At 48.5% G+C, this 12,680-nt stretch overlaps 2 protein-coding genes across 2 annotated transcripts; one reads left to right on the top strand and one right to left on the bottom strand.

Moving 5' to 3' along the window:
* Nucleotides 1–3,921: 3,921 nt before the first annotated feature.
* On the top strand, nt 3,922–7,344 carry LOC125536071 (uncharacterized). Its single transcript, XM_048699199.2, has 3 exons — nt 3,922–5,162; nt 5,655–5,764; nt 6,511–7,344. The coding sequence occupies exons 1-2, from the start codon at nt 3,974–3,976 to the stop codon at nt 5,729–5,731; spliced, it is 1,266 nt and encodes a 421-aa protein (XP_048555156.2). The 5' UTR covers nt 3,922–3,973; the 3' UTR covers nt 5,732–5,764; nt 6,511–7,344.
* A 2,957-nt stretch (nt 7,345–10,301) lies between these two features.
* Nucleotides 10,302–12,148, bottom strand: LOC125536065 (cytochrome P450 89A2). The gene has a single exon (XM_048699191.2). The coding sequence runs from the start codon at nt 12,099–12,101 to the stop codon at nt 10,572–10,574; it is 1,530 nt and encodes a 509-aa protein (XP_048555148.1). The 5' UTR covers nt 12,102–12,148; the 3' UTR covers nt 10,302–10,571.
* Nucleotides 12,149–12,680: the final 532 nt, after the last annotated feature.

Genomic DNA, 12,680 nt, shown 5'->3' with positions numbered 1-12,680 from the left:
GTGAGCTCCGATAACTCCGTGGCCTTTTTAAGGTGATTGTTTTCCTCCTCGACGATCTGGAAGGCCTCGTCAGACACAACAACTTGGGGCGGTGGACTAGGAGCTGAGAATAGGAAACGAAAGTCTAGATAGTCCTGTATGAAACTCATATTGCATAATCGCTGTTGCCTCTGATACTGCTAGGCTACTAGCAAATATTTGAAAATCCTCAGACATTCAAATGCTCAGTGGTACCAAATAATATGCAGAATGTGGCCCAGAGCCTGCATACCCTCAAACAGGGTCAACTGGGTCACATATGCAAAGTGCCCAAAATCCGTGTGAATAACCAAAAGCATCCTTAGGTCATTGTTGTAATCTGATTTAGGAAAAATAAAGTGACTCAAAGGAACTGACAATAGGAAACGAAAAACGTAGATACTGCTGTATGAACAACTCACATTGTATAATCGCGATTGCCTCAAATACTGCTGCTACCAGCAAAAAATTGAAGATCCTCGCACCAAGGTTTAAGTCATGTTTAATTTCTGGGGTGTTTTTTTTTGTAACTTATTTTCTCGACAAGTCTTGTGTTTTGTGTCTTGTACTATTTATCGTGCGGTTCTATCCGACAGGCCCATTATCCGGTTCGTTTTATCAGGATTGACAGATAATTTAGGCAGGACTGTATACAACCCATGGGCTACTTTGTACTAGCAGATGCCCCAGGTGTACAACATTTTGACTCTGAAACAGGGGCATCGCTATGTCTCGCGTTCAGCAAGTCGAGGCTTCTGACTCGCTAAAGCGCGTGACCTTATGAGCCGCCCAGGTTCGCGGGTACTACACTGCCTCGTTTTCTTTTCTGTTTTTTTTCACATTTTTATTTCGTTTTTTGATTCCATTTTTTATTTTGTTTACACTTTCAAATAGTCAAAAAAATATTAAAAAATATAACTTACATAATATTTAGAAAAATATTAATCATGCATTTGAAAAATGTTGAACAAATATTTAAAAGATGTTGAACAAGTATCTAAAAAAAATGTTGAACAACTATTTGAAAAAATGTTGATCATGTATATAAGAATGTTGAACAAGTATTTGAAAAATATTGAACAAGTATTTGAAAAAATGTTGAATAAGTATTTGAAATAATGTTGATCATGTATATAAAAATGTTGAACAAGTATTTGGAAAATGTTGCACAAGTATTTGAAAAAAAAATACTGATCCGGTATATAAAAATGTTGAAAAAGTATTTGAAATATGTTGAACAAGTACTAAAAAATGTTAGATGTGTATTAGAAAAATGTTATTGACGTATACAAGAAATATAAAATACTAACCAAAAGAACAAAGAAAACCAAAAAATAAAGAAAAGAAATGAAAAAAAATGAAGAAACAAAGTGCAAAAAAGTATGAAAAAATGGAGAAGAAATAAGAAAACCAAAACCCCCAAAAGAAAAGAAAACTCAACGAAAATTGGCTTGAATCGCCTCAAGTACAACGCGCACCTACAACTTATCACTAACATGACTTGGGCGGGGTGGTAGCAGGTCCCGCGGTCACCCATGCTCAGTGGTGCGAGTGCAAGGTACGAAATAATATGCAGAACGTGGTCCAGAGCCTGCATACCCTCAAACAGGGGTCAACTAGGCCACATATGCAAAGTGCCCAAAATCAATGTGAGTAATCAAACGCATCCTTATGTCACTGTCTGATTTAGGGGGGGGGGGGGGGGAGTTACTCAAAGGAACCAAGAACAAGAAACGAAAAAAGTAGATACTGTTGTATGAACAACTCACATTGTATAATTGCTATTGCCTCTAATACTGCTATGCTACTAGCAAAAATTTAAAAATCACCGCTTTATTTAGACAAGACTGTATACGGCCCATGGGCTACTTTGTACTCGCAGATGGGCCAGGTTACAACATTTTGACTCTGAAACAGAGTAGTTTTGTTGAGTACACTAAAAAAAGAATAGTTTTGTTGAGGAAAAAGCATGGGTGGTGATGATTTTGGATTTCTAAATTCGAACTCACCTTTCTCCTTTCGTCTTCTCTGTGAGGGCCGAGCTAGATCCAAGCTGGCCAGGCGTGAGGGCAGCAACTTGAGCTTGACTGGAGGCGTGGTGGAGCGGCGGGTTTGGCGGGGACCGGCGGCGGTGCAGTAGCACGTCGATGGTGGAGGAGGCGGCATGAGCTCAAGATCACGTGGGTGACGACGCTGAGATGGCTTGGCCAGACTGGGGTTCTAGCGAGCAGCAAGCGACCGATCACCCCTCCGTAGTGTGGCGAGTGGCGGTGCTCTCCGGATGGTGTCGATATGTGTGTTCTTCGTGGTGAGGCATGTCTAGCCATCACAAAGCTGTCCCGTGGAGTGGGAGATGGTCGTCGCGGGCGGTCCTGCACATTGCCGGAGGAGCGGGTGGCTGCGGTTCTCCATGCAGGGCGGGAGATGGTGTTGTGGCCACGTCCCCCCCCTGTTGCGCGTGTGGCCGGTCTCCAACCCTCGGCTTTGCGGCTAAGTCGACTAGGTGTTACAGTGGCAATGATGTGAGGTTACTTGGATGGTGTCGCCAAGTCCCTGGAGGTGTGATGAGGTGCGAAGCGCGGTTGAAAATCTTGCACGGACATCGCCCGGCCGGCGGCGGTGGCACCTGTGGTTGTCATTCCCCTCCTTGGAGGCATCGTCGAAGCGTGTTCGTCATTCCCCTCGCTCTCTTGGGTTGGTGGCTGTCTCAAGGTGAAAGCCTCGATTCGGTGGTGGATCGAGATGATGGCGGCGTCCTTAACGTTATTCCTCTGTTGAGAGCATGGTGTTGGGAGACATGACTACTTCCTTGTTGTTGTTCTCCGATGCTCGCCGATGTCCTTTCTTGATCCTCAGTGGTGCCATGTACGCCCGCCGCCGGTGTGCCCAAGACGGTGTTTTCTTTGGATTGGATCGGGTCTTGCCATACACTTGCCATTTTTCTCTTAGGTGCTCAAAGTGGATGATGCATCGTCAAGAGAAGTTCTGCGGAATTTGGTGGTCTTTGAAGGTGACCGGCGTCGGTCGTGACGCGGTGTTGTGTATTAGCTAGAATAGACGCTTTTGTGTTGTAGTTTGCTTTTCAGTGGTGTTCGTCTTTGATCTTACTTGAGTTGATGTGCGTACTACATTTTATTATTCGTAGTGAGTGCTAGTTTTTTTATAATTGGCATTCTATCTTTTATAAAGCCATGGTATACCTAGATGTATTTCCTCCGTTTTTAAATATAAGTCTTTTTAGAGATTCCAACAAGTGACTATATACGAAGCAAAATGAGTGAATCTACACTCTAAAATATCGCTACATACATCCATATGTTGTAGTCAATTTAAAATGTCTAGAAAGATTTATATTTAGGAACAGAGGGAATACTTTCTTAAAGAAAACTTAAGAGCTCGAACTTCACCGGCTCACCTAGTCCCGGCCATGGGAAGCCCGGCCCCGCCCGACGCTGCTCCCGGACCAAGATTGGGCCTATATTTTGAGCCCGAAGGCCGGGCCTGGGCCTGTCATTTTTGCAATTTCCTGAAGAGGCCTGGCCCGAGGCCCGTCGGGATTTTATGTGTTCGGGCCAAGCTCGGGCCTAGGTTTTTTTACTCGGCCTTTTATGTGTTTGGGCCAGGCTCGGGCCTAAAAACCAAGCCCGATGACCGGGCCGGGCTCAGGCCTAGGTTTTTTGACTCGGGCTTGGCTAGGCCCGGCCCGGCCCAAGTTTTGGCCAGGTATAGGCTCACCCATCCTGTCCTCTCCTCCACGAGACGATTCGAGCTGACTCCAAGACCCCTCCTTTTGCCTAAAGCTGTCAGAGCCGTATGGACCGAGACCATGTGCACCAAACCCCCTTCTTTTCCATCCCCAGGTGACTCACGGGCAGAACCACAAAGCCCTCCATTCCACCGTAGATCGTACCGCCAGCCTGCCACACACAGCGTCACCGGCTCCTCCAGAAGCAAAATGCCGCTCCTGCTCCAGCGCCTCGTCGCCGCCGTCGCCGCCGCGGCCCCCCTCCGCCGCTACCTCTGCACGGCGGTCCCACGCCCTCCCTGGGCCATGGTGAACAGCCAGGCGGCGCTGGACGCGTCAGGGGCGCCGTCGCAGAGCGCGCGCGCGCTCGTCGACCTCAACACCACCCCCTGCGTCTCCCACCTCTCCGTCCCCGCTCGCCTCGTCGCCCCCCACGGCGACGACATGGGTTCCCTCGTGGGCATCGTCCGCGGCGCCAGCTGCGACGGCCTCCTCCTCCTCGACTTCATCGACGCCCGCCACCGCCCCTTGTGGCCACACGAGTTCGCCGCGGCCCGCGGCGGCGTGGAACCGGAGGGCGAGCTCTTCGTCTGCAACCCTCTCAGCGGGCAGCTGGTCCGCCTCCCGGCCCCGGGCATGGATGTCCCCAAAATGGGAAGTACCTCTTTCGGCCTGCTCACCCAATCTCAAGGCTCACACGGCCCGCCTGACAGGTACGCCGTCGCTCAGCTCAGCAAAAGCAGTCGCGGGGGAGGGGGGTGCCGCAGGGTCGTGCGCCGGTTTCTGTCCGAGACAGGGGAGTGGGACGAGCGGCCGCTGGTCGGGGAGTTGAAGATGGATCCTGGGCGGAGCATGATGATCAACCATGAGGTGCTGGCGTTGGGCGACCGGCTGTGGTGGTTGGACGTGGCCTGGGGCGCCTGCTCCGTCGACCCCTTCAGCGACCGGCCGGAGCGCCGCTTCGCCGAGCTGCCGCGCTCCAGCGTGCTGCCTGTTTCTGATTCCCCGACGCTGAGCAGGTACCGGCGCATGGGGGTCAGCGGCGGGAAGCTGCGTTACGTCCAAGTGTCCCATGGACACAAGCACGACAAGTGGTGCGTGATCCTTTCCTTTTCGCTGGATGACGAGACCTACAGCTGGGCGCTGGATCGCGGAGTTGAAATTACAGATCGGCACGACCCTTGCTATGTTCAAATTGCTGCCATAGACCCATTCAATGCCAACCTTGTGTACCTCCAACATGGTAGCGCTGTTATTGCCATGGACCTGGCTAAGGGGGAGGAGATTTGGAGGGGTTACCTGGCCAAGGAATTCGTCTTTCAGAAGTTGCTCCACTGTAGTCTTCTTGTTCCGTGCGTGCTCCCAACATGGCTTGCCACAAGCCATATCCCTTCTGCAGGTAAATATAAGATTCATACACTTGGTACTGAATCATCAATCCAAATTTTACTGTCCTATAATCAGTTTGTTAGATTTCACAGGATTTTGTTTGTTAACATACACCAGTTGCATTTGTATTGAAGTTTCTGAAGGGTGTGATGATATCTTACACATTGGGGTATAATAATTGCACATAGGCTCATACTTTTCTGAATTATAAATTGGCCATGGTTAGCATTGTTTTTTTAAACCTTTTTACGATATCAAAGGTGGAATCTGGCATTGCTAGAGAATCTGATGTATTTCATTGATTGCATTGGTTATCAGATTGTCTATGATGTTACTAAAATATATTTTGCCGATCTAATTAATGTCAGCATATAGATACGGAATTGTCCTGTTAAATGCCTATATGTTGTTTTCCATTGAAGCCTTGATGTAACGATGCACATATATTGCTCTTGTTGCTCCGTGTCATTTTTATTCAAGTTCTTGTATCTATTAACTGAAGGAACCCTTTCAAGCAACAAGGCCGATTGCAAAAGGAAGACTTTGGCAGACATGCTGGTTCGCATAGACAAATGCTAGACAAACTGAAACGTGACAACTAACTTATCTCCGGTACTCTCTCTCTCAAGTAACTCTTTTCTTGTTTGGGTACCTTTCCTGTTTCGTTTGATTTTTTTTTCATATCTTGTTCTTTCTTGTGGCATGATTCTGCATTTCTCCTACACTGCCTGTAAAATGTGTTACTTGCAGAAACAAGAAAGTACCAGTCATGTTTCCAAATCAGTATGTTGAACTGGTCATCTTAATTGTTCAATAGTTATACTCCATCATTGTTATCCTTAAATCGAACTTGTCAGGATTGTATGTACAAATCGTGGATGATTGCATGACAGGACACTTCCTTCTCTCCAATCATGCTGCACATATGATGCTTGAATATGTTGCGACCAGTCAATGAACCAGTACCATGTTGACCTATTTGGCTTCTACATCTTTTTGGCTCTTATAATCGCTGGTTTTGTCTTCAGTGCTGGACTGCTACACAGAGTAGTATTGCCTTGTCTGAACTACTACATATTACCCGGTCTGACTTATCCCAGACATAAAATTAGGGGAAAGCTAAAAGATGCATGCTTCTTCACCATGATAAGGATTTGTCTTTCATTAATAATGTGCTGAAATGTTATCAACAAATCATGACTGAACTGAAGCAAGGTGCTTGCTATTTCTTACCAAGTGACCATGCAGTATATTGACTTATCACCAAAATTGCAATGCTATCCAGTAATCCTTCAACAGAAGCGTTCCCCAAGTATGTCATCACTAAACCTATTTCTATTTACTACTTTGTCTTGCAGGTTCCTTAAATTTGACCAACAACAGAGTTGAAGGTGGGACCTGTGAGACAAGAGCTCTTTTTTTTTTGAAAGGAGGCAAAAGACTTGCCTCATTCATTAATTAAGAGGGAAAAGAGAGTTTGAATTTTGTGTTACAACACACATCGTGCTACAACACCACTACAAAAGGCCTACTCTCGTGGCATGATGGATCCCAAATTCTTTGCACCCGCGGTGACCCAAGTATGAGCCTCAATCTTGATGTTAGCTAGTAGAATCGTCGGCGGGGCACTCTTGAGTTGGAAGATCCGGGCATTTCTTTCATTCCAGATTGTCCAAGAGGTGAGCATGGAAAGGGTGGCCATGGCCTTCCTATTTGGTATGGTAGAGTCGGAGAGCCCGATCCACCACTCTTCGGTTGACCGTGCCAGGTGCCAAGCGGAAGTGTTGATGCTTTCGAGCTGGAGCCAATCTTTTAGCATTTCCCAAAGTCTAGTAGTGTATCGGCATCTGAAGAGGAGGTGGTCGATGGATTCTTGCACACGCTTGCAAAGAGGACAAAGCCCGCAATTGGGCCACCCCCGGTTGGTCAAACGGTCGGCAGTCCAAACCCTATTTTGCATGGCCAACCATGCGAAAAATTTGACCTTGGGCGGGGCCCAGGCCTTCCACACTGTAAGCTCCATGGAGGAGCGGATGGTGCCGAAAAATTGGGCCAAGTAGGCGGATTTGGCAGTGTATATCTCGCTCTCTGTGTGTTTCCACACGATGTCGTCTTCGGCGTGCGCCTCAAGATGGAAATCGCGGATGGTGGTCCAAAGCTCAATAAATTGTCGAAGATGTTCGAAAGTGAAGTTGGAAGTGACCTTGATCTTGCGAACCCAAGCATCATCCTGGAGGGCTTCCCGAAGTTTCCAAGTCTTCCGAGAGGAAGCGTCGTAGATAAGTGGTGCGATGTCTCTTGGCTTTTGGTCCCGCACCCAAGGGGAGTCCCAGAAGGGTGTGCGCACACCGTTGCCAACAGTTATGGTCGTTGAAGCATAGAAGAGATTTTTGTCCATCTCGTCGCACGGGTTGCCGGTCCCAACCCATAGCTTGGTAGGCTCCTTCCACTCGAACCAAAGCCAACGCAAACGAAGAGCCCTTGCAAATTTCTCCGTGTTTAGCACCCCAAGACCTCCATATTCGACTGGCCGACATACGGATTCCCAATTAACTTTGCACTTCGTGCCGGTAGTCTTATCTGTTCCCGCCCAAAGGAAAGCTCTCTCAAGCTTGTTGACATTGTGGAGGATGCTTGGTGGAACGACCAGTGGGGTGATGAAGTAGATGGCTTGTGAGGATAGCACAGACTTGACAAGGGCAGCCCGACCAATGGTAGTGATATTTTGCTCGTCCCATGGAACAAGTTTGGAAGCGGCCTTGTCCACGAGGAATTGGAAATCCCGAACTTTTAGTCGCCAAACCGAGAGAGGTAGCCCCAGATATTTTATCGGGAAGGAAGCACGGGCAGCTGGGAAATTCTGGAGGATGTTGTCGAGTTGTAGGTGTCTGCACCGAATCGGGACCACAGAGCTCTTCTGGAAGTTAGTGCATAGTCCCGTGACATCACAAAACGCATCGAGCAACACAGAGAGGTTGTTAATATCCTTCTTGATGGGTGCAACGAAGACGGCCGCGTCATCGGCGTAGAGGGATGTTCTCATGATGGGCCCACGGCCACGGATTTTGTGAAGCAGCTTCTTCCTAGTTGCCAACTCGAGGATCTTTTGAAGGGGGTCAATGGCAATGACAAATAGCAGGGGTGAGAGAGGATCCCCCTGTCGGAAGCCGCTTCCGTGGGTAATGGGGTTGCCGGGGATGCCGTTGAGGAGAACCCGTGAGGAGGAGGTGCATAGGAGGGCGGTGATCCAATTCCGAAAGGTGCTCGGGAACCCCCTCTGCTGGAGGATGTCAATGATATACTCCCATCTCACGGAGTCGAAAGCCTTTCTTATATCAAGCTTGAAGAGGAGGGAAGGAGTTTTGCTCTTGTGGAGGCGACGCGCGAGGTTGTTCACATACATGAAATTGTCATGGATACTCCTAGTCTTGATGAAAGCACTTTGCGCGTTGGAGACAAGCTTGTTCATGTGAGGCGCTAGCCGAATTGCTAAAATTTTGGCAACAATCTTCGCAATGGAGTGGATGAGGCTAATAGGCCGAAAGTCGGTGATCCCCTCAGCACCCTCTTATTTTAGGGAAATTCTGTGGACCATTCTGGGCTTGTTCTTTCGGCTGATGCAATTCTTTTTGAAAGGACATATGTTCTTACGTATTTCGGAGAATTGTAGTTGCACACCTATCAGAAAATCCAAGAGAGTGGATTTTCTACCATGCACGGGACCTCCCGTGCATGCATCCATCACATTTTTTATTGCTGTGTGGGGCCTCTATTTTCTCCCACCTAACATACATTCACATGTTAATCTGTACTGACAAGGTTTTATTCAAATAAATAGATGCCTAATGCATGTTGAAACAAAAGTTTGTTTTACATTCTGTTTGCACAATTATGTTTTTTACAAAGTCTTTAAAACAAGACCAATATTGAATATATTTTTAGAAATTAATTTTTGACAACTAAATCACCATGCTTCGAACTTGTTCCATACATATTTATTAATTCCATGTGAAAAATTTAATAATGTATTTCACAAAATTATTATCTTATTGTTTCACTATGGCTCCCCATGTTCCGTTGCATTTCATAATGATACATTGTGTGCCAATGTGTATCAAACTGATTCTTAGTAATCTAAGAGTTTGTAAATATTAATATATTTTATTGCAACAAAACTTTGACCTTATCTAGTGTTTAACAAAACATGGCATAGTTATGTGTACTCTTATAGTGTTTCACTATGTTTCAGAATTTGAATTTTAAAATTTATTGAAATTTATTCAAAAGTGGTCTCATTTCAAAGGTCTCGTCGCCAAAAACACAAATACGAAAACGGATCATAAATTGTACTTTTGGTTCATAAGACAAATTAGATTTGAACTTGGAAATAAAATGAAAAACATGGGATGATGGAACATAGGTGAAACAGTGTATTTGCATGTGATGAGAGAAATAACTAACTAACTGCCAGCGGTATAAATGCATGGCATCAATCTCCAAGCAAACCAACGGCGCATGCATGCACGGTACCTCCGAGTGCATGGGAGATTAGCTTTTCTCGAAAATCCAACACTACTTGTGAGCTGCGAGAGAGAGAGATGATGCTTATGTTCTTTGCAAAAATGTTATTGCCCAAAGTGTTTTGTTCTGACATGTTCCGCTGTGTATTCATCAAATCTGGGATATGCTTGATTGGATATTTGCATGCTGATGATGGGAAACTTGTGAGTCTTATTAAATGCTTCTGCATAACTAGAAAACGGACCTCTCACTGGCATACATGTTGATTTGATAGTATTGGTTATCACGGTATGTGTTGATGTAGAGCATACCTTTTTTGTTGCAGTTATCTGCCATATCCAATATAAAGCAGAACTCATGCTAGAATATGCATGTGTTCTAGATTGGATGACTGAAATATTCATCAGAAAATTTTCTTTTTGATGAAGGAGGAAAAATGTATGATTTTTTAGTAGAAAACAGGAGGTGATCTGCCTACTGTGAAAATTGTGTTAGTAAGTCATGATGCAGAGGTAAATTACAAACAACCTAAAAACTAGTGTTATACAAATCTGGCCAACCAGCCTGCCGAGATCAGAATGGGATCTTTTCCTAATTCATAGATCTTGTGTTGATGAATGCTTTTGTTATTATTATTATCATTATCATGCTCCGCTGCCCATGGGTAACTTAGGTCACCATTGTAATCTGAATCAGGAAACAAAAAACATTACAATTGGCAAACCTAGACACTGCATTATAAACTGAAACTCCAACAATGTTCCTTGCTAGCTCTAAACATTTCTCTCTGAAATAAATCTTAAACTAGGTAGTAGACATGTTCATTATGATAATCTAATCACACACGCAAAACAACTCGTGCAAATTAAGCTAAAAGGAAATATAGACTACTGTTTTTTCAGTTCCTGGGCACAAGGCGCGGGCGCAGCGGGTTGGCCATGACGGTGGTGAACTCGCGCTTCTCGGCCAAGTCCACCTCGTGGCCGGCCACCTCCTTCCACTCGAACTCCTTGACCATGTTGGCCACGAAGTACTCGAGGTGCAGCATGGCGATGCTCAGCCCCGCGCAGATCCTCCGCCCCACGCCGAACGGCATCATCTTGATCCCCTTGCTGCCGTACAGGTCCACCGCCGCCAGCTTGTCGCCGGCCTCCAGGAACCGCTCCGGCGCGAACTCCATGGCCTTGTCCCACGTCCCCTCGTCCCGGCCCATCTCCGCCACCATGAAGTTCACCGTCGTGCCCTTGGGGATCAGGTACCCGCCCACGTCCATGTCCTGCGCCGCCTTGTGCGGCAGCACGAAGTGCCCCGGCGGGTGCTTGCGCAGGCCCTCCAGGACCACCGCCTTGAGGTACGGCATGGTGGCCGCGTCCATCTTCTCCTCGGAGACCTCCTCCGCGCCGTCCTCCCCGCAGGTGGCCTTGATCTCCTCGTAGAGCCTGTCCTGCACGGCCGGGTTCTTGACCAGCTCCGCCATGATCCACTGCAGCCCCGTGGAGGTGGTGTCGGTGCCGGCGTTGAGGAACTCGGAGCAGAGCGCCACGATCTCGTCGTCGGTGAGCGGGCGGTTGCCCTCCTCGGGGAGCGTGACGTCGAGCAGCGTGTCCACGTACGAGTGCTCGAACGTGGTCTCCTTGGCCGGCGCCCGGCCCTCGCCGACCAGCCGCTTGTACTCCCGCCGCGCATGGATGAGCGGCACGAAGAGCTCCCTCTGGCGCATCCGCAGGGCGTGCGCGACGCGGAGGCGGTCGCGGAAGAGGTGCTTGGTGACGGCCGGGACGAAGAAGAAGACGGTGAGCTTCCTGGAGATGTAGAGCAGCCAGGCGCGCTCGGCCTCCTCGATGGCGCGCACCGCGGGCTCGTCCAGGCGCTCGCCGAAGCACATGAGCACGAGCAGGCAGAACATCGTGTACTGGAACGCCTCCATGACGTCGGGCGTGTCCTCCTCCCGCAGCTTCTCCATGAGCACGCGGCGCACCCAGGCGCGCGCCGGCGCGAACAGCTTGACGCGGCTGGGGTGGAGCGTCTCGGAGACGAGGTTGCGGCGCAGGAGGCGCCACACGGGCCCGTAGTTGGCGCGGGTGATGATGTTGTCCGTGACGCCGAGGAGCGAGCTGGTGGCGGCGCGCGGGCGGTCGGCCAGCGCCACGCCGGCGCCCACGAGGGCCTTGTGCGCGAGGTGCCGGTCGGCCACGAAGACGGACAGCCGCGACCCGATCCGGAGCGCCACGATGGGGCCGTACTGCTTGAAGAGGCCCAGGAGGAGGGGCTCCACATCGGACGCCGAGTTGCGCAGCCAGAGCAGGTTGCCGAACAGCGGCAACGCCGGCGGGCCCGGCGGGAGGCGGCGTCGGGCGGCGGCGTTGCGGAGCAGGGCGACGAGGGAGAGGAGGAGGACGGCGCCGGCGATGAGGAGCGACGTCTCCATGGCGCGTAGATCGATCGGCTAGCTAGCTCTGGGTTTTGGGTTTTCGATGTCGTGGACTCGTGGGAGGGTGGAGATGTACGAGACCTTTTATAGGCGGAGGAGATGTACGGGGACGTTCGTGCGTGCAACGAATTGCCTTCCAGAAGGGTAATCTTATCTGATGGCGAATTCAATTCAAAGGCGGGAGCCTACCGTGTTGGATATGTCGGTTGTTTGATTTGATTTGATTTGAAGAAGAGTTGTGGTGGGTTTGGGTTCCTGGCAGGAATCTAGAACCCCAAATCTATCTCGTTCTTGAACGGCAAGATGTAAAGGGCACGTCACAATCCAGTCATGTACGTAGATGCATTCCCGCAAAACAAAACAAAATAGGTATCTACTCCTACATGCATTTGCATTTTGGTTTTTCTTATCTCTCCTTTTTTTTTGCGGGGAGTTTCTTTTCTTATTTCTTACTGCTACTAGCTAATTCCCCGTGTGTTTCAACGGGCGCCATACATAATCCTACGCGGAGATTCGTATGGATATTTTGTCTTTCTTTTATGCTTTGATTAAGTCACTTAGATGTGCGATAACTAG

Source organism: Triticum urartu, chromosome 1A, assembly GCF_056163025.1.
Source record: "Triticum urartu cultivar PI428250 chromosome 1A, HENAU_Tu73, whole genome shotgun sequence".
NCBI lineage: Eukaryota > Viridiplantae > Streptophyta > Magnoliopsida > Poales > Poaceae > Triticum > Triticum urartu.
This window is presented reverse-complemented; position numbering and strand designations above follow the sequence as displayed.